General features: G+C 39.3%; 4 protein-coding genes across 6 annotated transcripts in view; 2 read left to right on the plus strand and 2 right to left on the minus strand.

Annotated features, from left to right (window-relative positions):
- Positions 1-186: 186 nt before the first annotated feature.
- alg5 (ALG5 dolichyl-phosphate beta-glucosyltransferase) lies at positions 187-4,596 on the plus strand. Its single transcript, XM_032576149.1, has 10 exons — positions 187-519; positions 1,300-1,468; positions 1,708-1,754; positions 2,151-2,219; positions 2,323-2,415; positions 2,529-2,642; positions 2,999-3,058; positions 3,149-3,300; positions 3,742-3,827; positions 4,030-4,596. The coding sequence occupies exons 1-10, from the start codon at positions 457-459 to the stop codon at positions 4,143-4,145; spliced, it is 969 nt and encodes a 322-aa protein (XP_032432040.1). The 5' UTR covers positions 187-456; the 3' UTR covers positions 4,146-4,596.
- A 3,473-nt stretch (positions 4,597-8,069) lies between these two features.
- On the plus strand, positions 8,070-16,353 carry smad9 (SMAD family member 9). Of its 2 annotated transcripts, XM_032576984.1 has the most exons (9): positions 8,070-8,206; positions 8,568-8,694; positions 11,258-11,808; positions 13,352-13,567; positions 13,700-13,957; positions 14,049-14,159; positions 14,247-14,468; positions 15,341-15,597; positions 15,851-16,353. In XM_032576984.1, exons 3-9 carry the CDS (start codon positions 11,613-11,615, stop codon positions 15,992-15,994), a joined length of 1,404 nt encoding a protein of 467 aa, XP_032432875.1. In that variant the 5' UTR covers positions 8,070-8,206; positions 8,568-8,694; positions 11,258-11,612; the 3' UTR covers positions 15,995-16,353. The 2 variants fall into 2 exon arrangements, with proteins under 2 accessions (XP_032432875.1, XP_032432874.1); XM_032576983.1 differs by lacking the exon at positions 8,568-8,694.
- A 93-nt stretch (positions 16,354-16,446) lies between these two features.
- rfxap (regulatory factor X-associated protein) lies at positions 16,447-19,368 on the minus strand. The gene is made up of 3 exons (XM_032576985.1): positions 18,730-19,368; positions 18,504-18,614; positions 16,447-17,224 (listed from the first exon to the last, which is right to left on the minus strand). The coding sequence occupies exons 1-3, from the start codon at positions 19,159-19,161 to the stop codon at positions 17,120-17,122; spliced, it is 648 nt and encodes a 215-aa protein (XP_032432876.1). The 5' UTR covers positions 19,162-19,368; the 3' UTR covers positions 16,447-17,119.
- A 329-nt stretch (positions 19,369-19,697) lies between these two features.
- dclk1a (doublecortin-like kinase 1a) overlaps positions 19,698-22,983 on the minus strand; it is a 50,994-nt gene continuing 47,708 nt past the window's right edge. For both annotated transcript variants that reach the window (XM_032576688.1, XM_032576690.1), the window contains one exon: positions 19,698-22,830. In XM_032576688.1, coding sequence (XP_032432579.1) covers positions 22,773-22,830 — 58 coding nt within the window. In that variant the 3' untranslated portion in view covers positions 19,698-22,772. The remainder of the gene's footprint in view (positions 22,831-22,983) is intronic.

The raw sequence follows: 22,983 nt of genomic DNA on the forward strand, positions 1-22,983 counted from the left end.
TGTAATGAGATAAATTAAACAAGAATTACGCTCTCCAAGAATTGCGCTCAGCAGTAAAGCTGTATTGTCTTAAATCAATTACCGTATAAATAATTGCCGTCGTTTCCACCTTTTACCAGTAGGTGGTAGTGTTTTGTGACTAATGCCTGTCTAGGAGCGACGCGGTTCCTTCTTGTCTCAAACTGATGATGTGTCGAGAAACAACAGCGACTTCCGTGTCGCCGCTGTGTTCAGTTGTGATTGGAAGCAGAGTTCATCTGTCCACAGAATATTGGACGTATGACGAGTTGTTCATCGTTTTCACTGTGAACGACTTATTGTAAGCTTGCGTTTTCATGTAGGTAGGTTGAAACTGGAGCACCGGCTGCAAGGTTTCAATTCAAATATCAAGGAAACAAGCTAGCCTTTCAGCTAGCCACCTGTCCAGGTGGCCTGTTAAAGGCTGCTTTAAGGAAAATGGATATCCTCTGTGATATAGTCCAAGTTCTTTTTGCTTTGGCAGCTCTCGGTTTGATTGTGGTGAGTAATATTTGACGTTGATGCGGTTGAACATGTCAAGAATTTATTGATTAAAATGTGATGCAAGAAGCTGGCTACAGTCTTACAGTCTTTGTACTTTTAATTGACAGTCTTGGGCAAAATGAAGACTGACTTAACCTTTTCAGTTTATAATGTACAATGAGTCCAGGTCATGAGGAGTGACTTGTCATGAAGCTGGTTAGAAATCAGTGTTTTAGCCCTGTAAGCATAATTACTGTAGCCTTCCGGTTAGATCGAGTCAGCAAGTGTTAATATGGACAGAACACATGATGCCACTCTACCACTGTGATTGAATTGGAAGAGGATTATGACTGCTTTAAATTGTGTTTAGTTGAAAGTGTATTTTTCCTTTATCAACTATAGTTTTGCCAAGATTGGATCAAGTTTAACTCTCAATTTGTTTTCTTTTTTACCCATTTTATATTGAGCACACACAACATACCATAAGGCATACTCATAAGCTGAGCTTAGCAGGGTTTACTAAGTATTTAGTCAAATGTTATACAAAGCCTACCTAGAAGTCATAAATGTTTCAAACCAACAAATAAGATTAAAATAAACTTATAACGTATAGTTTAAAAAATGTCCAGTCTGTATAATGTAACAATATTGTTTGCCTTAATATGAAGAAAATCCTCAAACATTATATTGCTGTTCTCAAAACACATGGTAACTTCAAACGTATGTGTACAAAACATGTAATGGAAGGCATGTTGCTAACATAAGATGAGATTCATTACCATATTTATCCCAATTTAGTTGCTTGTAGTCGCACATCTGACTGCAGGGATGGTGAACCTGACTTGCCACGAGAATGAGAAATACTTCCTCACAGCCACAGGAGAGCACAAACCCTTCCCGAGTCTGCATGATCCATTTTCCAGAGAGCTTTCTGTGGTGATACCTGCCTACAACGAGGAGCTCCGAAGTGAGTTATCCCTGCTTTTCTGTCAGGGACTGTTTCTGCAATAGCAAAATAAATAAATTGAGGAAGTAGTCTTTAATGTGATTTATAATTTCAATGAAATCTAAATCATTAAACCGAACAGCGGGCCTTCACTAACAACTGGGAAACTCCCAATAATGCATCAAACTTCATCCGCTAGGTTTCATGTCACGGTCCACCCATGGAAAACTGAAAGGTCTTGCATCTTTCTTTGATTTCAGTGCCTGTGATGCTTGATGAAGCAATGCAGTACTTGGAAAATAGACAAGTGAGTAAAAATATGAACATATGAAAAGTATTGTTGTACTTACTAACATATAATGTGCAAGTTTTATGGCAGCACCATTCTTTTATTCTGTGCTTAGTTTTTGATGCACATTTTTTTCATGCATGTTACATGGATCAGTAGACCAATTTAATTGTTCTACTCAACATTCTATGTTGGTACAATTTTTTTTCATTTCTCATAAGAAAACAGTTTATTTAAAAGATTCAGAGACTTTTTGTAGATTATAACTTACAAAGAGTTCTAAGAGTAAGAGAGCATCTTCTAAAAGCTCTCATTTCAGGATGTGGGCTTTATTTCCAACGGATACCCCTAGGTGGCAGCATTAGTCCGATTAAATGCATCGTCGTGAAAATCCCTCTTATTATCTCACTGCAGAAACAAAACCCCTCTTTCACCTATGAGGTCATTGTGGTCGATGATGGCAGCAGAGACAAAACCACAGAGGTAATGGTTTGAATCGTATTTTTTAATATGCTCCCATGAGTTCTGCTCTACTTTGCTCAGTGATGCCGTTTAAAGCGGGGATGTTTTTGTGATGCTCTGCCAGGTTGCTTTGCGTTATACCAACAAATACAGTGCAGATAAAGTGAGGGTCCTGACACTGGTGAAGAACAGGGGGAAAGGAGGAGCTGTGAGAATGGTGAGACTGTGGGCTGCAGATTTGTTTTTATTTTTTATTTTTCTGAAGTAACTGACATGGTTTGATTTTGTGTTGGTATTACTAATGTTGGAGTCTCTCTGCTGCTCCTAAAGGGAACTCTGAGCTCCAGAGGGAAACTCATACTGATGGCAGATGCTGATGGAGCCACAAAGTTTTCTGATCTTGAGAAAGTGGAGGCTGGACTGAAAGACCTCAACACTGGACCAGTTGGGTTTTTATTTTACGTTTCCTATACAGTTTCTTATAAAATGTACAGTACTGTGTTTTTAGCAGTTGAAATGCTGTTCTTCTATCACTGCATATTAAAGCTCTTCAGAAGCAACTAAAATCAGTGCTGGTGGGTCACGTTTTTACAAAAGCGGATATGAGAAAATGGCCATAGTGGTTATTCTGTGGTTATTCTCCTTCAGTTCAGACTTAAATTGTTTCATAAACAAATAAAACTAATACTCAGAAAATAGTCATGTACCACACCTAAAATGAGTGGAAAGAAAAAGTGAAACAAAGGTTTTAAGAAGACACTCGAAAAACACGGATTATTTACGCCGTTTCTTTCCTGCAGGAAAACCTGGCCATTTCGTGTGGCTCCAGAGCTCACCTAGAAAAAGACTCTGTAGCTCAGGTAAAATCTTTTGTCTTCTTAAAGAGAGAAAAAAACCCAACAAATTGTGTCTATTTTGAGCAATGAATTGCCAGTTTTGTATTTCTTCAGCGATCCGTGTTTCGTACATTCCTAATGTATGGCTTCCACTTCCTGGTGTGGTTCTTCTGTGTGAGGGGAATCAAAGACACACAATGTGGCTTCAAGCTTTTCACGCGGGAAGCTGCTCTCAAGACCTTTTCCTCTCTCCATGTAGAGCGATGGTAAGAAACTGCAAATCCAATAAATCACATTGTGATCCAACTGTAATGTGTCAGAATGGAAATCTGTACATGGTTAGGGTCATTAACTTTTATTTATAAATGCTTGGTAAGAAAGGAAAGGTTTTTGACAAGTTTTTCAAACTACTAATTAATTATAAAGGAATTATTTAAAGTTAGAAGTCGATATTCAGTGCAGTGTTGAAGTCCTTCAATCCCTGGAAGCATTTTCAAATTTTGTTATTGTATAATTACAAACTTCAATGTGTGTTATAGTGATTTGATATAATTAGATCATTAAAATAAAATCTCAGTAGAATATATAAAACGGAGTCATCAATAGAACTGTTATTATTCTTCCTCTCTTTTAAAATTTTATTTAGCTGGTTTGAAACCTGGATTTATTGCTGAAGGCCTGCTCTGTATCTGTCTTTGCTTTCTCAGGGCTTTTGACGTGGAGCTCCTGTACATTGCCCAGTGTTTTAAAATCCCCATAGCAGAAGTGGCGGTGAACTGGACAGAAATAGAAGGTTGGTTTTTTATGAATATTTGATCTTCACCCTTTACCTCTTGTTTGTCCCCAAACTGAATTCCTTTGCAGTTTTTTATTAATACAAGTTAGCTACTTTTTCTTTTGTCAGTCATTTTTAATTGCCTGCAAACCACCACAGTTTTACTGTGTGACTTTAAAGAACTTCTGTTGAAAGTGCAGACTTGATTTTTCCTCTTTAGGGTCCAAACTGGTCCCATTTTGGAGCTGGCTGCAGATGGGACGGGATCTGATTTTCATTCGTCTGCGCTACATCACCGGAGCCTGGAAACTGCATTCGCCACATAAGACTGATTAGCCAAAAGGACAAGCCATTGTGTCACAGAGACGACCTGTTATAGGACCATGGAGCCTTACAGTGAACATGGGGGGGGGAGTACTGTGTCTGTGGTTCAACTTAATAATCAGAAAAAGCAAAGCTTAAATCAATTTTCCATCCGAACATTATTGGAAATGAAATAATGACACAGTTGTGGATTCTTGGTTTTTCTGCCTTTTTTTGTGGATGCTGGCTTTTTATTGGCCGCTGTTACACGCGTTTCTGTTGCCACAGTAAACAGGATGTCTGACTGATCCTGTACTGTTGTCTCCTGATGTTTATATTGTCCTCAGTCAGCTAAGAATGTAAGAGTTGCATGTAAAAAATGTGCGAAGAACCTGATCATGTGGAGTGTCTGTCAAAAGAACAAATGTGGTTGATAGGCTGAATGACTTGAAACATAATTAAACAGAAAATAACAGAACAGAGATTGATTTTATTGTCAGTATTTTTTTTTCCGGCCCATTAGTGGCCAGCCTTAATAAATGTATACATTTTTGTTTTTAATAATTTTCCAACAAAGATGGACTTCAGATTTAAATCTTAAAAATTTGTACATTCATTGCATTTGTCATTTAAGACAAAATAAAACACCACTTTGCGCCAAAAGATATTTTCTTTCTTCTGCCGTTTCCACAGTCTGGGTTATATCAGTATATAACAATTCATTAACAGTAAACTGCAAAAATCCGTGTCAGACAATCCCTTTTAAAACTCTTAAGACCACAAAGTTCTTATTAGAAAGAAAACAGAACCTAGAGTTACACATGTGTCCAGGACATGGACTACAGCTGTCGCCTGTCTTTGCAATAAGCCACACCTTTACCAGAGATGATGTCAAGAGTATATCCTTGGCTATGGAGAAAAAGAACTCGAGCCTCTTCTCATAGTCTGAAAGGAAGAGTTCATTATGAAGCTTCTACAATCAGCAATAATCTGGAACGTCAAGTAATCTGCCGGTGTTTGGTCACCGATTACTGTGTTTTATGAAATCATGTCATCTTGACATAAAATCTGGATGACAAGGTTTCTTTTCTTTTTGCTTTTGAATTCTGACAAGTCAGAAATTCTTTGAAAAAGAAACTGCTCAACTCAATCACTTGGTCTGGTTGGCGTTAAATTGGCCTCTGGGAATACAGCAAAGAATCTCTGTTATCTCTGACCAGGACATGTCATTTAAATCCCCTATTAAACTGGTTTCTATGATTTTCTTCTTTCATCTCTAGGATATTGACAAAATTATGATACTCTTAACCCTTTGGTCCCAAGAGTCTCTTGAAACCAATGATTGCCCCTAAATTTGGGGGCCGGGGGGTTAGGAAAGATGATAATCAACCTTCATCATACAACAGAAATCTGATTATTCCAAATGTTCCCAATTCCCTGTCAGTCTACAGGTTTACTGCTGGTTCCTGGAATTTCTAAAAGTAGAAGGGGAGGCAGATATTTTGGTTATCAGGCTCCTCTTCTGTCGAACCAGCTCCCAGCTCCCATTTGTGAGGGAGACACCCTTTCTACCTTTAAGACGAGGCTCAAAATGTTCTGTTTTTGATAAAGCCTATAGTTCGAGCAGCTTAGGGGATCCTGACATTACGTTGCTATGGCTAAGGCTGCTGGAGGACATTATGACCACTTCTCTTTGCTCTGATATGTTCTCATTCCACTTTTGCATTATATGCTGTTATTTCAACTTTTACCTCTATGTTCTTTTTTACTCTTCAAAGAAGTTACCCCTGGTCTGGTGCTTTATTTAACTAAATTGAGATGTACTCTTTTGTTCAGAATGGCATGCACTGTGTACCTATAACCCCAGAGCAACATTTATCTAATCTGACTTATTCAAATTTTAATTGTACTAAATATCTAATTAGGTTCTATGTTTTAGCTATAAGGGTGTCTAAGTATTTTTATTTATCTAATTAAAAACAAAAAGGAACCTTTGAATTCTAGATGACTATGCCCTACTCCTTTTTGTTGGTTTACATCATGCACAGGTTGACATTTTGTGGAAAATGTCCAGAGATGGTAGCTTCTTTTTTCTAAAATGAACCTTAATGGTGCTGTTTTCTTCCTGAACTCTAGAGTCCCGTTGATGCGCATGTCTCTGGGGCCTCACGGGGCCCCAGGGAGCGCATCCTGTTTGTGTCCTCCCTGTCTGCGCTCTTACAGCCAGACAAGACACAGAGGCGGTGAATCATCATCATCTGCACAGCTCTTGCTTCCTGTCTCCGGAATCAGCTCTTTTGTGAAAGAAAAAAAAAACAACACATTTTTTCCGTGGGACGCCTCTGCTTCCCTGTGTTGAGACTTTGGAAACACCGGCTTTTACTCAGGTCTCTGCGGTCCTCCGCTGATAGGGTTATTGGATGATTTACCTGACGGTTGGTGGAGGGGGGAATGAAGCATATTTTTTTCTGAAAGGGTCTCCTGAGAGGTTTCACTTGGTGCTGGCAGTACCGTTACGTCCCGCAGCAGTTGCTGTAAACTGTGAAAATGTCAAACTTGTAGACTCACTGTCGCCAGCCGAGTCTGCGTCATTAACTGGACCGGTCACGGCACTCCCAATAAAAGGATCGTATCCATCCGCAATGAAAAAGACCTCTACATGACTTCCAACGATGGGTGATCATGCAAACCTTGATTCAACAACGGAAAACTCAAATTTCACAGCGTGGAGGAATGTATGTAGCAGGAGGGCAGAAAATGAGTCCCAGTTTTATCATTCCTTCACACCACAGGTGCAGTTTTTTGTCTGCATTATTATTAAGTTAAGCGAGAGCCTAATACGCAAATTGTCCCATGATGCTATAAGTTCAGTTTTTTAGATAAAGAAATGAACATTTCAACTCATTTCTGTAGAAATAATCACAAATGTATTGTAGTTATAAGAGGTCCGATAACTAGAAGTACACTATAAATAGCTTATAAATAAGACAAACTATCGCTGGCTGTCCTGGGAAACTTGCTAAAATAGCCTGAAAGAGAACAGGTGTGATTCTAGTTCTCCATTAGGTATAATGTGATGAATGGGGAAACGTGCGCGCTGTGCGTGGCTCAGGTGGCACGGATGCACGGGCGCGCGCGGACAGGATCTGAAATCCCTGAAATCCTGGGAAAGTTCCAGGACGGTGGGGGGAGGCGGAGGGATCCAGCACACAGGCGCTGCGGTTCCAGCCAGGCTGACGCCGCCGAGGCTGTGTGGCGCTCGGCTGTGGCTGCTGGAGGAGCGGAGTCTCTGAGCTCCACGAAACCTGCGTCAAAACGAGATAACGTGGTCGCGTAGCACCGGAAGACACTGCCACCGGTATTTCATAATAAAATTACTGGACTGTGTTAGTCACTGTTTCAGCTTTGAGCATCGTTTAGTGAGCTGGAAACAAAAACAAACAAAAAAAAAACATTCAGTGAATATGTATTCTCAATTTAAATATTGACTAGGTCTAATGTGTTCTTGTACATTTAAGCATTTCTCTTTGATAAACAATTCAAATGTATTTGTATAAAAAGAAAAAATACATAAAATTTACCCATGCGTATAGAACGAATTAATATTATATAATTAATTCGTTCTATAAGCATTAGATTATAAAACAAAAGTATATTCATGAAGTCATCTAGAGCAGGATTGTCCAAAGTACAGCAGGTCCCTGACTGCAGTTTGAAAATGGTGCAAATTGGACACTTTTTGTAATTGTTTTAGGATAAGATTTCAATATCAAGTATATATCTTCTTAAACAAAAAATGCTAAGTACTCCACAAATGATTCTTCCTTTCCAGGCTACATCCACCAACCCGAGTTTCTCTCTGACACTTTTATTTTGAAACAGAACTAACTGGATGCACTTCTGTTTTACTACTTTCTTTATTTTTCAACGTAAACACACGCTCCTAGACACAACCCACTCCGCACACACATGCACACACACTTGCAGACAGAAACACACCTTCACAACCTCAGCACGCCGGCCTGACCCGCTGCAGACGCGGAAACCTCCACACACGCTTAACAGTCAGCGGTGCACTTGCTATGACATCACAGGTGAGAAATGAAATAACAACACACTATTTGATAGGGTTATGAGTGTTTTTGTCATTTTACCGTTTGTTATGAATTTGCATCCGATGCAAAGCGCAAAGATTGTCATTGTCTTAGGAGTTGCGTAAGATGTTTACTCTTGACAACTTTTATCCTGGTTGCTATTAAAATAACTTTCTCTTAACATACAACGTAATTAAAAATGTAAGATGTCAATTTTAGACTGTTTTGGATTAAAATGTTTTCATTTATTTCTAAAAGCGTTCCAGTGGTGACGACATGTTGTTAAGCATTATATATAAGACCTGAAGGAATGGCTACTTTATGTTTTCTTTTATGTTTTTTTTTATGTCACATTTTCCAGCGCAGAGTAAAGGTGTGTGTGCAGAAACCGGAATCTGCAGCGGCACAGAGACTGGATGCAGCGATAGTTAAAGGAAGCTGGCGTGTTTACTTTTTTGGGAAGGGGTGCACTGGTGATAAAGCATTAGGTAATTAGCCTATCTGAGGCTGCAGACTGAGTGACGCCAGGCTCCATAAAGCAGCGGCAGCAGCAGAGACGGACTGATGCAGCTTTGCTGTCATTGTAAGAAAGAAAGAAAAAATCCCTCCTCAGCTGTCTGCTTGTCTGCCATACAGGGGCCACAGAACTGGTCACATTTCAACCAACAAGCACAAGTATGCAGATATGCAGATGTGCTGTCTTTTGTTGAGATCTGCTCAAATGTGGATCTGTTCTTTAGTTTAAAAAAAAAAACACATTATGCCATAGTCACCTTTAAAATGAAGGTCCAAGTCATTCTAAGTCATCTTTTACATTTCTGGTCTTTGTTTTTTTTTTTTTTTAAAGTTGCATCCAATGCACAAAAACCCCACAATATGCATAATGTGCAACAAAGCTGTAATCAGCATTGCAAGAATGAAGTGAAAATGCTGAGAACCTGAACCACACAATGAGAAAAAAAAAACAAGCAGGCAAGTTATAATCTTCTGCTTCAGTCTCAGATAATTCCAGTGTAAATATTTTAGAGGCTGGACATCAAAGTGTCTCTCTTTGTACATCTGCACCTCGCTGTGGGCATTTGTGTAATACTCAGTGGCTATTTAGGCGGACAGAAAGATACAAACAGGGACTGTGTTTCTGTCTCCCTCCCTGTCTCGCTCTCCCCCTCCTGTTCTGTGATGTGTTCTGGCCAGACAGTAAGGCTCCTGGGCGTCAGTGGCATGATCATAGAAACAGAGGCCAGAAAGGACATTCCTCATTGTTGGTGGATCTAGAAATGAGCCTGGCCATCTTGGCTTTCTCTAACTGAGACAGTTTTGTTAAGCATTTAATGTTCCCCTTCTGAGAAAAATATGGTGTTGCATATGGAAGACCACTGTGATACAGACATGCTCTGTGTAGCCCTGCTGATTGAGCCTCCTTATTATGGAAATCCACCTACAATGCCTGTACAGACTGTTTTAACCTTTCCCATACTACTGAAATGAAGGGAAAGTGATTTGTGATTAATTTTTCTCTTTTTAAGTAAAAGTCTGGAAAGTGTGACATCTATTAGCATCCAGCCCCTGTTACTCTGCTACCTCAAAATAAATCCGTATCTAAAGCTTTGATAATCTCAGAGAACTGTTCAATCCAACCTCCAAAAGAGTGTTGCACAACTACAAAGTGTTAAAGACGTACTTATCCAGCTCAATTAAAAGGCCAGAAAAGGAGAGCATTGACCAGAGAAGCAGCCATGAGGCTTATGATAATTCTGGAAGAGCTGCAGAGATTCACAGCTCAGGTGGGAGAAACTGATGATAACTGTTAGCCGTGCAAACCTGGCGTTTGCAGTGGAGTGTCAAGACAAAAGCCAGAGTTGAAAGACATAAGAAGGTAGGAGCAATCTTTAAAAGCAGACACAGAAAACATGTGGTAGAAGGTGCTCTGGTGGTCAGAGAAACCAAAATGGAATTTTTTGACCTACATGCAAAACATAATGCTTGGGGAGGGAGGTTGAGAGGGAGTTATGGCCTTCTCCGCATCCAGGGATACGAGGTACTTGAACCATATTCATACTATTTTTGGCTCAGTTGATTTGCTCTCTTCATCTTGATAGGGCAGATGACTTACTAACTTGTGCACTCCCTACTCAGATGTTGAAAATAATGAAATGGGGGATTTCTCTCCAGGAAATCAAACTACTTTTGTTATTTTGTTCTTCCTAAAACATAAATTATTCAAATGAGAAAAACAACATCTTCTTTGTGCTTGGAGTTACAAAAGGTTTCGTTATTGTCACCGTTGATGCGTACAGTCTGTGCTGTCAAAAAATCTGAGCTGCATGCAGACATCAGAGGAGAATCGTAGTGGAAAATAGCAGGCAGGTTCACATGACGAAATTTACACACAGACAGTAGAGCTGAGTCCGAGGTTTGAATTAGGTCCTGTTCACACCTCTCTCTATCAATAATGGCGGTGGCAGCATCATAAAGAACAGATGCTTTTCATCTGCATCCAGGAGAGCTAGTCGGAGTTGGATAAAGTCAGAAACTAGGTTTATTTATCTGAAGGGAAAAACTGCTCAACTTTACAAAAGTCAAGTCAAGTCAAAAGATTCACTTTCCACTTGGACAACAAATCTAAACTTGCAGCCAGAAATGGCTTAGATTAAAGTTCGTCCATGTGCTGCAAAGGTCAAGGTCAGTCAAAGACCAGACCTAAATCCAATTGAGAATTTGTAGCAAGACTTGGAATCGGATGTTTACATAACATTCTGTCAAATCCGACTGATCTAGAGATGTTTTTCAAAGAAGAATGAAAAATAAATTCTAGTCTCTAAATGAAGCATACCTAAAAATACCTGCAGCTGCAAGGCAGCGACAGGTGGTCCTACAGTGTCCACTCAGATGTGCTGAATATAAATGTGCGTCACATTTTTTCAAAGCATGAGTCACTTCTCTTCTACTTCACAAATACATCTCTTTGGCCTCAAAATGTACAAACAGTGCTTCCAGTCACCTGAATTAGCAAAACTGTTCCTTAACTCAGTCTCTCCTCTCTCTTGCTAGATGATTGAAACCTGAGCTGGATGTCTGGCTGCGTGAGGAAAAACTATCCCTGCAGGAGGTTTTGAATCCAAAGTTGCCGAATCCCATCTGTGCCAACACAGACAAGGGATTTACGGTTTACACTGTGTTGGCTGAAGTCCAGCTCCTTCCCCCAGAACTGCTTGGAAGTTACAGCAAAATACTAAAAGAAACGTCTCTGTTTACTCATCACAATACCTCTTTCATCCTCTGTTTTTTTGCCTTGTGTCCTGGCTGCAAGTTATTTGTCTCTTCACTCCTTCGCCTCAAGGGAACGATTGCACTGCTAACTGGACCTAATCTCAGCCCATCCTACCAGCTATTTATCCATATCACAATGAACTCTTCTTCGTCGATTACATCCTTGTTCTCCTTCACCAGCCCTGCAGTTAAGCGTCTGCTCGGCTGGAAACAAGGAGATGAGGAGGAAAAGTGGGCAGAAAAGGCCGTGGATTCTCTGGTGAAGAAACTGAAGAAGAAAAAGGGAGCAATGGAGGAACTGGAGCGAGCCCTCAGCTGCCCTGGGCAGCCCAGTGAGTAGCACATTGATAAACACAGAAGAGCTTAGCCTATGGTGCTGCTTAAAGCAGCATTCATAGCTGATAAATGGAGTCACAAGACAATCCCGAGATGAGCTCAAGAAAATACGACCTTCATACTTTTATCCATGGTTTCATGATGCTTGTACCTGTAAAAACATCAAATCGAAAGAGATGTGCCCAAGTTTAGCTTGGAATATTTGCCAGAATAGTTTCATTTTATATTATTGTAATCCATTAACTCTTCTTGTATTAGTAAACACACATGTTCGAAGTATATAATATTACAAACTTGACGTAATAATATGTAACACATAATGCATTGCCTACTGAGGCAGTTAAAATCCCAGTTCAGGACTTTTCTCTGTATTTCATTAGCCTTTCTCTGTACATTACCTTCTGCAGAATAATATACATACAGAATTTTATCTCTTTTTTTGTGAGAGCCTTGTGCCAGGTGGTTTTCTGAACCAGTGTTGCATCAGTTTGTATTAGTCTTTTGTTGGTTTGGTAGCAGCCAATGAGTGACAACCAGCCACCAGGGGAGATGAACACTCCAGGTACAAGAAAGGGGTTGCCCAAAATTGCTGGTCAACCCCTGTCAGATAGTTCTCTTGGTATCATGTTATTTATAAAACAGTTTATGATAGGAGAGCACATGTTTACATTTATTCACTTATATATAGTATTTCTTTATTTTTATGTCATTTTTTGTTTGCTTAATAGGGTGATACCAAGAAATTACTAGTTGTCCCAATCCTGCTAGAAATTTCTGAAGGTGCCTCTGTATAATCAGTTATGGGGAATTATGTTTATAAATGTCCAACTCATTTCTAGTTCACAGTTTATATCATTAGGGGCAATAATTTGTCATGTAGAACCATAATCAGTGGAAATATAAGAGTAATACAAGGTGAACAACAAATAATGTGTAACTAATTATATATATATATATACAGGTATATATACAGGTATATAAACAATTTGAGCATTTTTATAATTATGTAGCTAATTCATTTAAATACTTAACCACCAAGATAAATAGACTAATATTTATCTTGGTACATAGAAGGGTAATAATTTGTTTGTGGATATGGAATGGATATAGGTTTTTATAAAGTAAGTATGAAATTGGGATATGAATATACAAGGCGGAACTAAAGCTGAGAAGTTAATACTATTGAAAACAATGGAAAAAACACAATGAAATAATGTGAATTTGACTTTTGTTTTCTAGTTTTTCCACCACTGAAAAACACATTAAAGAGTTTCTAAGAACTTTAGAAGTTGTAATAATTTAGACTTTCTTACAAGGTCTAACTTTTATAAATGACCAAACATCTCACCAAAAGTCACAACTCTGAAAATAAAAGTTCAAAATCCCAGCTGATTGATATATCAGTCTCTATAAAGCAGCTCCGTCTTTTCTAACTACAATAGTTGCAATAATTCTTGATCGCTGAGCTCTAATGATTCAGTTTTGGTCTGCATTTAGCCAGATATTTACATGTATTTCCGTTTTTATTCCAACCTTGAGGTAAGTGTGTGACAATTCCTCGGTCGCTGGATGGGAGACTGCAGGTGTCCCACCGGAAGGGTCTTCCGCATGTCATCTACTGCAGGGTGTGGCGCTGGCCTGACCTGCAGTCCCACCATGAGTTGAAACCCCTCGAATGCTGCGAGTTCCCCTTTGGCTCCAAACAGAAGGACATCTGTGTCAACCCTTACCACTACAGGCGTGTGGAGACTCCAGGTACAAGAAAGGATCTGCCAGAGTTTTTGGTGAAAGACAGGATTTATAAACTGATTGTGTTTATTGGTGGATTTTGAGTTTGTGTTGTCTTCTTTGGGTGTTTTATCAGCTCTCTCTCTCTTGTGTCATCAGTGCTTCCACCAGTTCTGGTTCCACGCCACAGTGAGTTCAACCCTCAGCACAGTTTACTGGCCAAGTTCAGGAATGCCTCCCTGAACAACGAGCCACTGATGCCACAGAATGCCACCTACCCGGACTCCTTCCCGCCGCTTCCCGTCTCCTCCTTCTCCTCCTCTCCAACTTCCTCCCTCGCCCAGTCGCCCACCTCACAGAGTTACCCCAACTCCCCCACCAGCTCTGCAGAACCTGGCAGTCCGTATCACATCACAGGTAGGAACCAAAAATCCCAGCTGTTAAAGATTCTGACCTTGATCAATTTGCATTGATTATTTTTCTCCTTCTGATGTTTGTGTTAATCTAGCTGAGACTCCTCCCCCTCCATACAGTATGATGGAGACAAATGCTCAAGAAGATATGAAGCCAAGCAATTCCACAGAAACCCCAAAACTCACATTCTCTGCTCCACACAGAGGTAACTTATCATTTTCCTCCATTCTCAAATCTACACAATTATTTTTTTTAAAGTCTACCATCCCCCCTAAATTAACCCTGTTTTTAGATATGAGGCCTGTTTGTTACGAAGAGCCTGAGTACTGGTGCTCCATAGCTTACTACGAGCTCAACAACCGGGTGGGGGAGACGTTCCACGCCTCGTCCCGCAGCGTTTTGGTTGATGGCTTTACAGACCCGTCCAATAACAAGAACCGATTCTGTCTCGGTCTGCTTTCCAATGTCAACCGCAACTCCACCATCGAGCACACTCGCAGGCACATAGGCAAAGGTGAGTACCTCCAGCTGATTTGCAGCCATTGTAGCTACATTAAGCCCACAAACTTCAGTTAATTTTAATGGGATGTTATGTGACAGACCAACACAAAGCAGTGTAGTAGTATGGAAGGGAAATTATAAAGCAAATAATGCAGTAAATTGTATTCGTTCCTCTTTAGTCTGATAGCCCAAATATAGTCTTAAAAAAATCAAATTTTATTTGAGCAAAAAGAAAAAAAGATAAGTAATGTGTAAAAATGAACACACACACAGTCAAATATTTTAAAGGGGTCTTTTCACAAATTTTAATTTTCAAACTGAGGTTGAACATAACCTGTTGGATGTTAACTTTATGATCAGAATTATGTAGGTCACCTGGATTTAATTTAATATTGGAGATGTATATCTGTTAAACAAATATAGAGTGATGATGTGAAGGGATTTTGCTCCCTTTTTCTAAAACCACCTCAACCTTTAACAAGTGGTAATTATTCAGTGTTACTGTATTTTTGACTGGAAGGAACTCTGTGTTTTAGTATTTTTGCAGTTTTCTAGAAGTTCATTCCTGATTAGTGTTCAGGAAAAACCAAATCTTGATCTGATTTGTCTGAACACTGAAAAACCAGCTTTTTCAAAAAATGAAAATGCACTAGTATGAATAAATATTTGTCGCAATCCACTAAATTCATGCATGAAAATATGAATCTAAGACTAATTGGCCAAATTTATTGGAATAACCATTTCTCCTATTGCTGTTTCCTTGGTGATAATAATATTTATGTCAGAATACATAAACATTATTAATCTTGTAGTTTTCTAGTGGTTTATTTATACTGGACGTTCTCGAGCTTGAATGTAACACCTCCTTCCTTCCCTTTCTCTCAGGTTTACATCTGTACTACGTGGGAGGGGAGGTTTATGCAGAGTGTCTGAGTGACAGCAGCATCTTCGTGCAGAGCCGTAACTGTAACTTCCAGCATGGCTTCCACACCACCACCGTGTGCAAGATCCCCAGCGGCTGCAGCCTCAAGATCTTCAACAACCAGCTGTTCGCTCAGCTTCTCGCCCAGTCTGTCAACCACGGCTTCGAGGTCGTCTACGAGCTCACCAAGATGTGCACCATCCGCATGAGCTTCGTCAAGGTACCAGAGTTCATTTTTCATTATACATCTGCAGGAACAGGCCCAGTAATTCTTCCTGAAAGCTGAATGAGAAGTTAGTTCTTGCACTGTACGTTGTTGGTTGTGATTTATTGAGCAGTGAAATGTTTAGACCTTATAGCCGCTGCCAGACATGTCAGATCCTGCCACATACAAGGTGGGGTAACTCTCCCTCATGTTAGCACCCACACCACCATCCCACCAGCTGAGATTTATGGCCACTTCCATTCCTCAGGGTTGGGGTGCTGAATACCACCGTCAAGATGTGACCAGCACCCCCTGCTGGATAGAAGTGCACCTGCATGGACCCCTGCAGTGGCTGGACAAGGTGCTTACGCAGATGGGATCCCCGCACAACCCCATCTCTTCTGTATCATAACATAAACGCAAACACACACTTCTGAGTGTGTGGTCACCGTCTTCACACAGGTAGTCATATGTTCCGTCCGTGGGTTTATGTCATCACATCTCATTATGGCTACTGTGGGAGTCTAAGGGTACACTCTAGAACTGTTTTTGCATTTAACATGACGTAAAGGCACAACATAATTTCAGCATAATGAAACATTTCTGGATTCAGACACTTTAGCTGTACAAAAACTAAATGGGATCTATTTGGAGGTACTCTTATGTTATAGTGATTTGTGGTGTATTTCCATGTTTTGACCAATGTTTGACTGAATGTACTGGGTTTTTTTTTTTTTTTACATGTCCAATTAAACGTTTTTCTTTATCATGTGTTTTTCCAACATTTGGATTTTTTGAAGCCTTAGCACCCTTATTAAGAATAAAGCTCAATCTGTACTGTAAATGCATTCTGTAGTCAGTGTCTGAGTATTAATGTTTTTATTTTCATAGGCTCAGCAGACATAGACGTCATAATTTTCACATCACACATTTGGCTTGTGTTAACTTATTTAGATCTAGATAAAATTTAGCTTATGCTAAACTTTAAGATGAAAAGAACATACAAAATGTTATTTTAAAAATAAACCGTAACACTCTGTTGGGTGAAAATATGACCACTGATTGTCGCAAGGAAAAACAAGCTGCATAAATGCAGCACTTCTTTTAAAGCAGTGCTACAATTGTTTTTGAACATTTCAGGTGAATTACATCAGGTTGATGTTCACAATAATACAACACATAAATATCACAAAAACAGTAAGGAAGAACAAGAACACACAAGATAAATAAGCAATTAGAAGACACAATATAAATATAACAACGCAGGGATGCAATGTCTTAAAAACATTAGACAGTTACAATTAAATGTCCTGATTAAAACTGCAATACGAAGGACAGTAAAACCAAGTAACTTTAAACTAAAACATAAAGCAAATGGAGAAAACATTTTGCTTACACATTAAAAATGATTTTCTGTCCAGTTCAAAGTCCGATTTTGAGCAGCTTCATCTAATTATGGATAAATTACTTATTTATATTTTGTTTTCACAACCCTTGTGATGTATCATAAATACTATCAAATACACACTAGTCACTGTCAACAGCCCTGAAAGTGCTGCTGTGATTGGCTGCGGCTTTGTGCAGCCAGGAGCTGCTGCTGTTGCTGCAGGAACCGGATCACTTCTGGACTCCTGAGCAGAGACTGGAACACAGAGACATTCATGTTAGACTGGTGATGCAAATATGGAAAAAAAGAGGGAAAAAACTGTACATCAATACAGTAGATCAGGGGTCTGCCACATGTGGTCTACCATTCTGCATACTGGTGTATGAATGTGTGTGTCTGTGAATATTAATATGTGAATGTGGGTTAAGTGCTTTATTTATTCAATACAACTAGAAAAGGGTTATCAAGTTTCAGAAAAAAACTTATGAATGACAGTGAAGTCAACTCTTATTTAAAGCAAAATAACAAATGTTTCAGAAATGCAATCTCTATGTTGGAAGAAAGTAAAATCTTAAGTTCCAGAGAATTTACCTGACATTTCAGGAAAGCAACATCTAGATTTAAAGAAAGTAGCCTCAGACTTCCTGGAAATAACATTTAAGTCCCAAGATGCAATGTAACCTCAAAGTTTGAAAAATTTTAACTTCAGGTTCTGGGAAATAACCCCAACGTTTTTTTTTTCTTGTGTGTCCGGTCTGGCAGTGTGGCAATTAGAAAGAACAGTTGTCTGGGGGCCAGGGAGAAGACTAGATTTACTTTCATAAGTGCAGCAATAAGGTTTTTGCTATAATGCGTGATTATATTTAGAAAAAACCTTTATTAGAAATTTCTTTGCGTGCCTTTCAAATGTAATGGACACAAAGATGAACAAGAAAGAGACAACAAGAAAGGGAGAGAGGTGGTGTAAAAAGTTAAAAACAGAGAGAAGATGAGAATAAAAGAAAAAGAGTGATAGCGAGAATACAAGAAAACACTAATAGTGTGCTTCTATACCTGCAGAAAGAGAAAAAATTAAACAGAACTGAGAAACCACAGTGACAACATGTATGACAATAACATGTCACAGCAAAGCACACAGTAGTAATTAATAGCAGATGTTTTTAGTTTAAGTTCTTGAAAGAAACATCTAAATTCTGGGAGGTAACCATTTAGGTAAAGGAACGTTCCAGGAAAGTTTCAGAAAAACAAATTAAAGAAGCCTGTTGCATTCAGAAAAGTAACCTTTAAATTCCTGAATGGTCACCTGAAAGTTCCAAAAGAAAAATAAAAAGACTCGTCTTTTATCTTTCAAATCCTGAGAAGTAATCTCTGGAATTTACTTTCTCAGAGTTTATGGCAAAATAAAGGTGAGCAAGCTTTTAATAGGTATTCGCTCTGGAAGAGTAACCTGTACATTCCAGAAAGCATTCTGCAAGTTTAGAGAAAAATACAGTATGTTTCAGCACATGGGAGCAGAATCAGGTCAACGACTCACCAGTCTTTTCTGGTTGAGGACTTGCTCTATAAGGGAGGGTCTGGCTGGACGGTCCCCCATGGCTCCCAGGCGCTGTTTGTTCACAGACACTGGACGCTCCTCAGAGTTTTCCTGGTCATCCCCACAAAAAGGGCAGTTATGTTACATTGGAGTGTAGAAACCAGAGAAAAACTCCCGCAATACCTTAAATTATTTGCAATTTTTAAAACGACCCTGTTTCCCTTACATCAAGCTTCCCGCTGGACATAGCCTGGTCGCTCTTCTTCTTCTTATATTTATCCTTATACATCTTGTTGCGATGTTTTTTGCACATCCACGGCTTCCTCTGCTTGGCCACCTGTGTGGTGGTCTCCGTGCAGCCGTCGTAAGTGCACTGTTTGGGGGCGTTGTCGCCCTCCGAGGTCTCCTCTTCATTAAGCTCCTCCGGGCTGGCTGCGCCTTCTCTGGGATCAGACGCGTCCAGCACGTCGCTCTCTTCGTCCGGATCGTCCACGCTGAAAGAGGACACGTTGTTCTCCGATTCATGCGGCGTTGTCACGTTCCTGCTGTCCACAGCTCCGCTTTTACTAACGAAATACCGCTGGCCGTCTTTAGTGAGCAGAAGAGTGGAGTCCTTGTCTTTATTTGCAGCGGATGAAGAACTGTCCTTGTTGCTCATAGTTATGGCAGTGAACGCAATGCTAATCGCCGGTTCTCTACAACAACCTCACTTTGATACGTATTCGCATACGAAACGCGCAGCTACAAGTTACTAGTACATATTTTTGTCATAGAACATGCATTATCTTCATAAATCAATTGTACATAATCGCCCTTAGGCGAAAGCTACACTTCCTTGATGATATTCTTCTTCCCTGGCATTGTGTTTGCGTCTGACAACAGCGACGCCTTTTGGCTCAAACGAGAGCTACATATAAGAATGTTTGCTATTTTAATTCTCTAAACGGTACGAAAAACCATTTCAGACTTGTTCTACCTCTCTTTAATTTCCACTTTCCCCATATCTCCTCAAATTAATGTACTTCTTAGTCTTAGGAAAAATGCTTGGAAAACAAACTTGGAAAAATATTAAGGTGACTTACGTCATGTTTATGGAAAAGATTCAGTCAGAGCAAATCTGTGTGATGATAATTATTCAACTGAGCAACAGTAGCCCCTAATCCCCTAAAAAAAAAAGAAATAAAACACAAACAATTTAGTTTTTAAAGGTGTTTTAATTATTACTTTTGATTATTGACAGACCATTGATGAAGAGAGGTACAGGTATCAGTATTCAGGAAAGGCTGAATGCAGTAGAGCAGCAGTGAGAGCACTTTGGTTAACCGTGTACCGGAGAGTGTGGGTTTCATCACCACAACAAATTCACACTGCAGCACATTACTGTGTAAATGTCATGATAGAAAGAAATGAAGAAACAAAGACAAATGAAACAACAGCTTTAAAATCTCTAAAAAACACACACACACAAAAACAAGTGCAGCGATGTATTTATATGTATTTCTTCACATCAGTAACTGAAAATCAAAATTACTGTTGGATGTTGCACATAGAGTGGCATCTTTGTTAGAACTGTCAATGAAGCAAAAATGATGGTTTCTATTTTTTTCCCCACAAATGTATATTTGACTGTGTGGATTTATCTAGGTGAAACAACATCAGGTAAAAATGATACTATTCATTTCAACTGTAGTTTTTTTTTTTCTCTCTCTCCATTTTAACCAGATGATTGAATTTATAATTCTTTTTTTTTTTTTTTGCTTATTGACTGTCAGACATGATTCTTTTTGTTTCATTTTTTAGTTTCTTTTTTTTTTTTAGTTTTTTACAATTGTCATATATTTACTACTAGTAAAGAAATATACTGTATTGTGAACTATCAAAATAAATAAAACTGTTATTTACATAACATATAAACAATACTTCAACACTAAACATTTTTTATTATAAGAATAGGCTACTGTATGTCTGTCATGCTTTCATCTAAATAAATGAAGTCATGAATGAGGTTTACAGAGCTTAAACAAGTCCTCCTCCATCCTTTAACTGCTTTGCACGAGTGCTGCTGGTTTTCATCCATCCTGCCGTTGTTTTTGTCATCTTTAACTGTATAAAGACTGTAAAACGTTTGTGTAAATAGGCACCCCTTCATACCCATGAGTACACATTTAAGAAGCATTTGGACCACAACAATCATACCGTTTTTAAATGTTGGCATAAAGGTGCATCTCAGTAAACCAGAATAAAAGTTCATTTATGTCATTAAATGAATTCAACAACTGAAAATATACTATAAACTGAGGAATATATTTAAATAGTTTGTTTCTGTTAATATTGATAATTGAATTAATGAAAAACTCAAATCCTATTGTTTAGAAAACCAGATTATCACATAAGACAAATAAAAAAAGGTTAAAATGGAAATGTTATTTTACGAGAGTCTACACAATTATGTGGAAGTACTGACCTGATAGTTGTCCAGCCGACCAACATCGACAAAAAAAGGTAATTGCAGAAGAAGCTGGCTTTCCACAAAGTGCTGTATACAAGAATACCGATGGAAAATTGAGTAGAAGAAAAAAGTGTATGGGGAATCTTAAGATGATTTTGAAACAAAGTCCATTCAAGAATTTTCCCTTCCCTCTGCAGAAGATGCTGATGTCTGATGTAAGCAGGACCTGGTACTTATCCATGCTGCCTAGATTTTCAGTACCATGTTTACTGATCATGACAACACCAAACTTGGTCAGGAAACTTGCCTGACTTAAACGTGAAAGAGAATTGATGAGATATTATCAAAAGGAAGATGAGAAACACTATTTCCAACAATGCAGGTGAGCTGAAGGCCACTATTACATCAACTTGTGTTTACTGAACATCTCAGCAGAACCACAGGCTGACCTCCTCCATTACACGCTCCACTAATCTAGTAGTTCATGCAAAAGGAGCCTCTGACCAAGCACTGAATTAATACACTGTAAAATAGCTACATGGATATTCTCAGTAAGCTGTTAAAATTTTTTTATGGGTATCATGTAATATTAAAATACACATCTGAATTTTTAATTTGTGTTATAAACCTGGTAAATATGAGTTTCACAGTTTGAATCAAGTTGATGAAATAAATGAACTTTTCAATTATCTTCTAATTTGACGAGATGCAGCTTAATATTAATGGATTACAACGGTGGCGTTGGTTGAAAATAAAGATCAATGAAGTGTCAGTGCAACATGAGTGTGTTCAGAAAAAGTGGTTCAGATGTCTGCTACAAGCATTTGGATGCTGCTGTATCTTCTGGTTTAAGATGTTGTGACCATAGCAGGTATAAAGAAGAGAGAAGATGCACCATCTTTGTAACATGTAAACCCTGTGTTAGGCGAAGCTCGAAAGGAGCAGGGCTGTAGCACGAGTCTCTGAACATCTTCACAAATTTCTGCTTCTCGTAGCTTTGATTCCAGTGTTGACCAAGTCTACCCCCGCCTATGTTAACATGTCCCAGTTCTATTTCTACATATGTCTTCTTCATTTTTATTTCACTATGCTCTTTAGGACGACAACATTTTTTTTTCGTCTATGAAAAAGACAAATGCGTATAAAAAAATTTAGTAAATAAATCATGATTAAATAAAGTTCAATAAAACATGAACATCGGTCAGTGTTCTCATATTGCCATATTGAGCCGTTCCAGAAGTGAGGAAGTTTCCATGTTTGGCCCGGATCATCACTGAAAGGCAAACAATTCTCGCCCTTTCTTGCTCCTTGAGCTCGACATGTGCTCAGATAAGAGAATGTTCAAAAGAAATAAAAGGAAGTCTATCTTTCTACTTCCACCCCTCCATCAATCTCTCCTCTTGAATTGGATAGATGGATTCAGGGGATTTTAAAAATTCTCTCTTAATTGTCTTTTCTCCACAGTTATCTGCGATGACCCCACAGTCAGGTGTGGGGGGTCATCTCCTTTTCCTCCTCTTCCTTCTCCTCTGTACAGGAGGAGCTGGATGAGGATTTCCTCCTTACTTCTCCTCCTCCTCCCCCTCCGTATAATCGCTAGAAGGGTGAGCTGGGGGAGCAGACGGTGCTGACAGAGCTGATGGAGACATCATCGGAGTCCGACAGGGGGCTTGGATCCGAGGAGGGGTCGGAGCAAGAGTCAGGGGTCGGACAGGGAGGGTCTGCGGGCAAGCCGGGGAGGCAACTGGGAGGCTCAGGCCGGAGTGCCCTCGCTGTCGTTTCTGCGTTCACAGTCTGGATCATCTGCAAAGGCAACGGCTTCACATTCGGGTGGCGTCCTCGTCTGAGAACCTGCCCCTCCTTATCAAGAGGGGTGGCCTGTCAGAGACAAACACAGTAGAACATCATAATCAGATCCATCATGTGTAATCCTGTAAGGGGAACAGACAAGTTTTGCACATGCTGGTCAGGAAATGATTTGTGGTTAGGTGGGCAGTGACAAGAGGAATTACCAAGTTAAATAGTCTACAA

The sequence above is a fragment of the Xiphophorus hellerii genome, chromosome 11 (genome assembly GCF_003331165.1).
Source record: "Xiphophorus hellerii strain 12219 chromosome 11, Xiphophorus_hellerii-4.1, whole genome shotgun sequence".
In the NCBI taxonomy this organism is placed as follows: Eukaryota; Metazoa; Chordata; class Actinopteri; order Cyprinodontiformes; family Poeciliidae; genus Xiphophorus; species Xiphophorus hellerii.

Coding starts and splice junctions, on each gene's coding strand:
- alg5 (XM_032576149.1), top strand. CDS start 457: ATGGATATCCTCTGTGATATAGTCCAAGTTCTTTTTGCTTTGGCAGCT. Junction 520..1,299: donor CAGCTCTCGGTTTGATTGTG/GTGAGTAATATT, acceptor ATCCCAATTTAG/TTGCTTGTAGTCGCACATCT. Junction 2,220..2,322: donor GCAGAGACAAAACCACAGAG/GTAATGGTTTGA, acceptor ATGCTCTGCCAG/GTTGCTTTGCGTTATACCAA.
- rfxap (XM_032576985.1), bottom strand. CDS start 19,161: ATGAGCAACAAGGACAGTTCTTCATCCGCTGCAAATAAAGACAAGGAC. Junction 18,615..18,729: donor TGTCCAGCGGGAAGCTTGAT/GTAAGGGAAACA, acceptor GGGGATGACCAG/GAAAACTCTGAGGAGCGTCC. Junction 17,225..18,503: donor TCCTCAACCAGAAAAGACTG/GTGAGTCGTTGA, acceptor TCTGTGTTCCAG/TCTCTGCTCAGGAGTCCAGA.
- smad9 (XM_032576984.1), top strand. CDS start 11,613: ATGAACTCTTCTTCGTCGATTACATCCTTGTTCTCCTTCACCAGCCCT. Junction 14,160..14,246: donor ATTCTCTGCTCCACACAGAG/GTAACTTATCAT, acceptor CCCTGTTTTTAG/ATATGAGGCCTGTTTGTTAC. Junction 14,469..15,340: donor TCGCAGGCACATAGGCAAAG/GTGAGTACCTCC, acceptor CCTTTCTCTCAG/GTTTACATCTGTACTACGTG.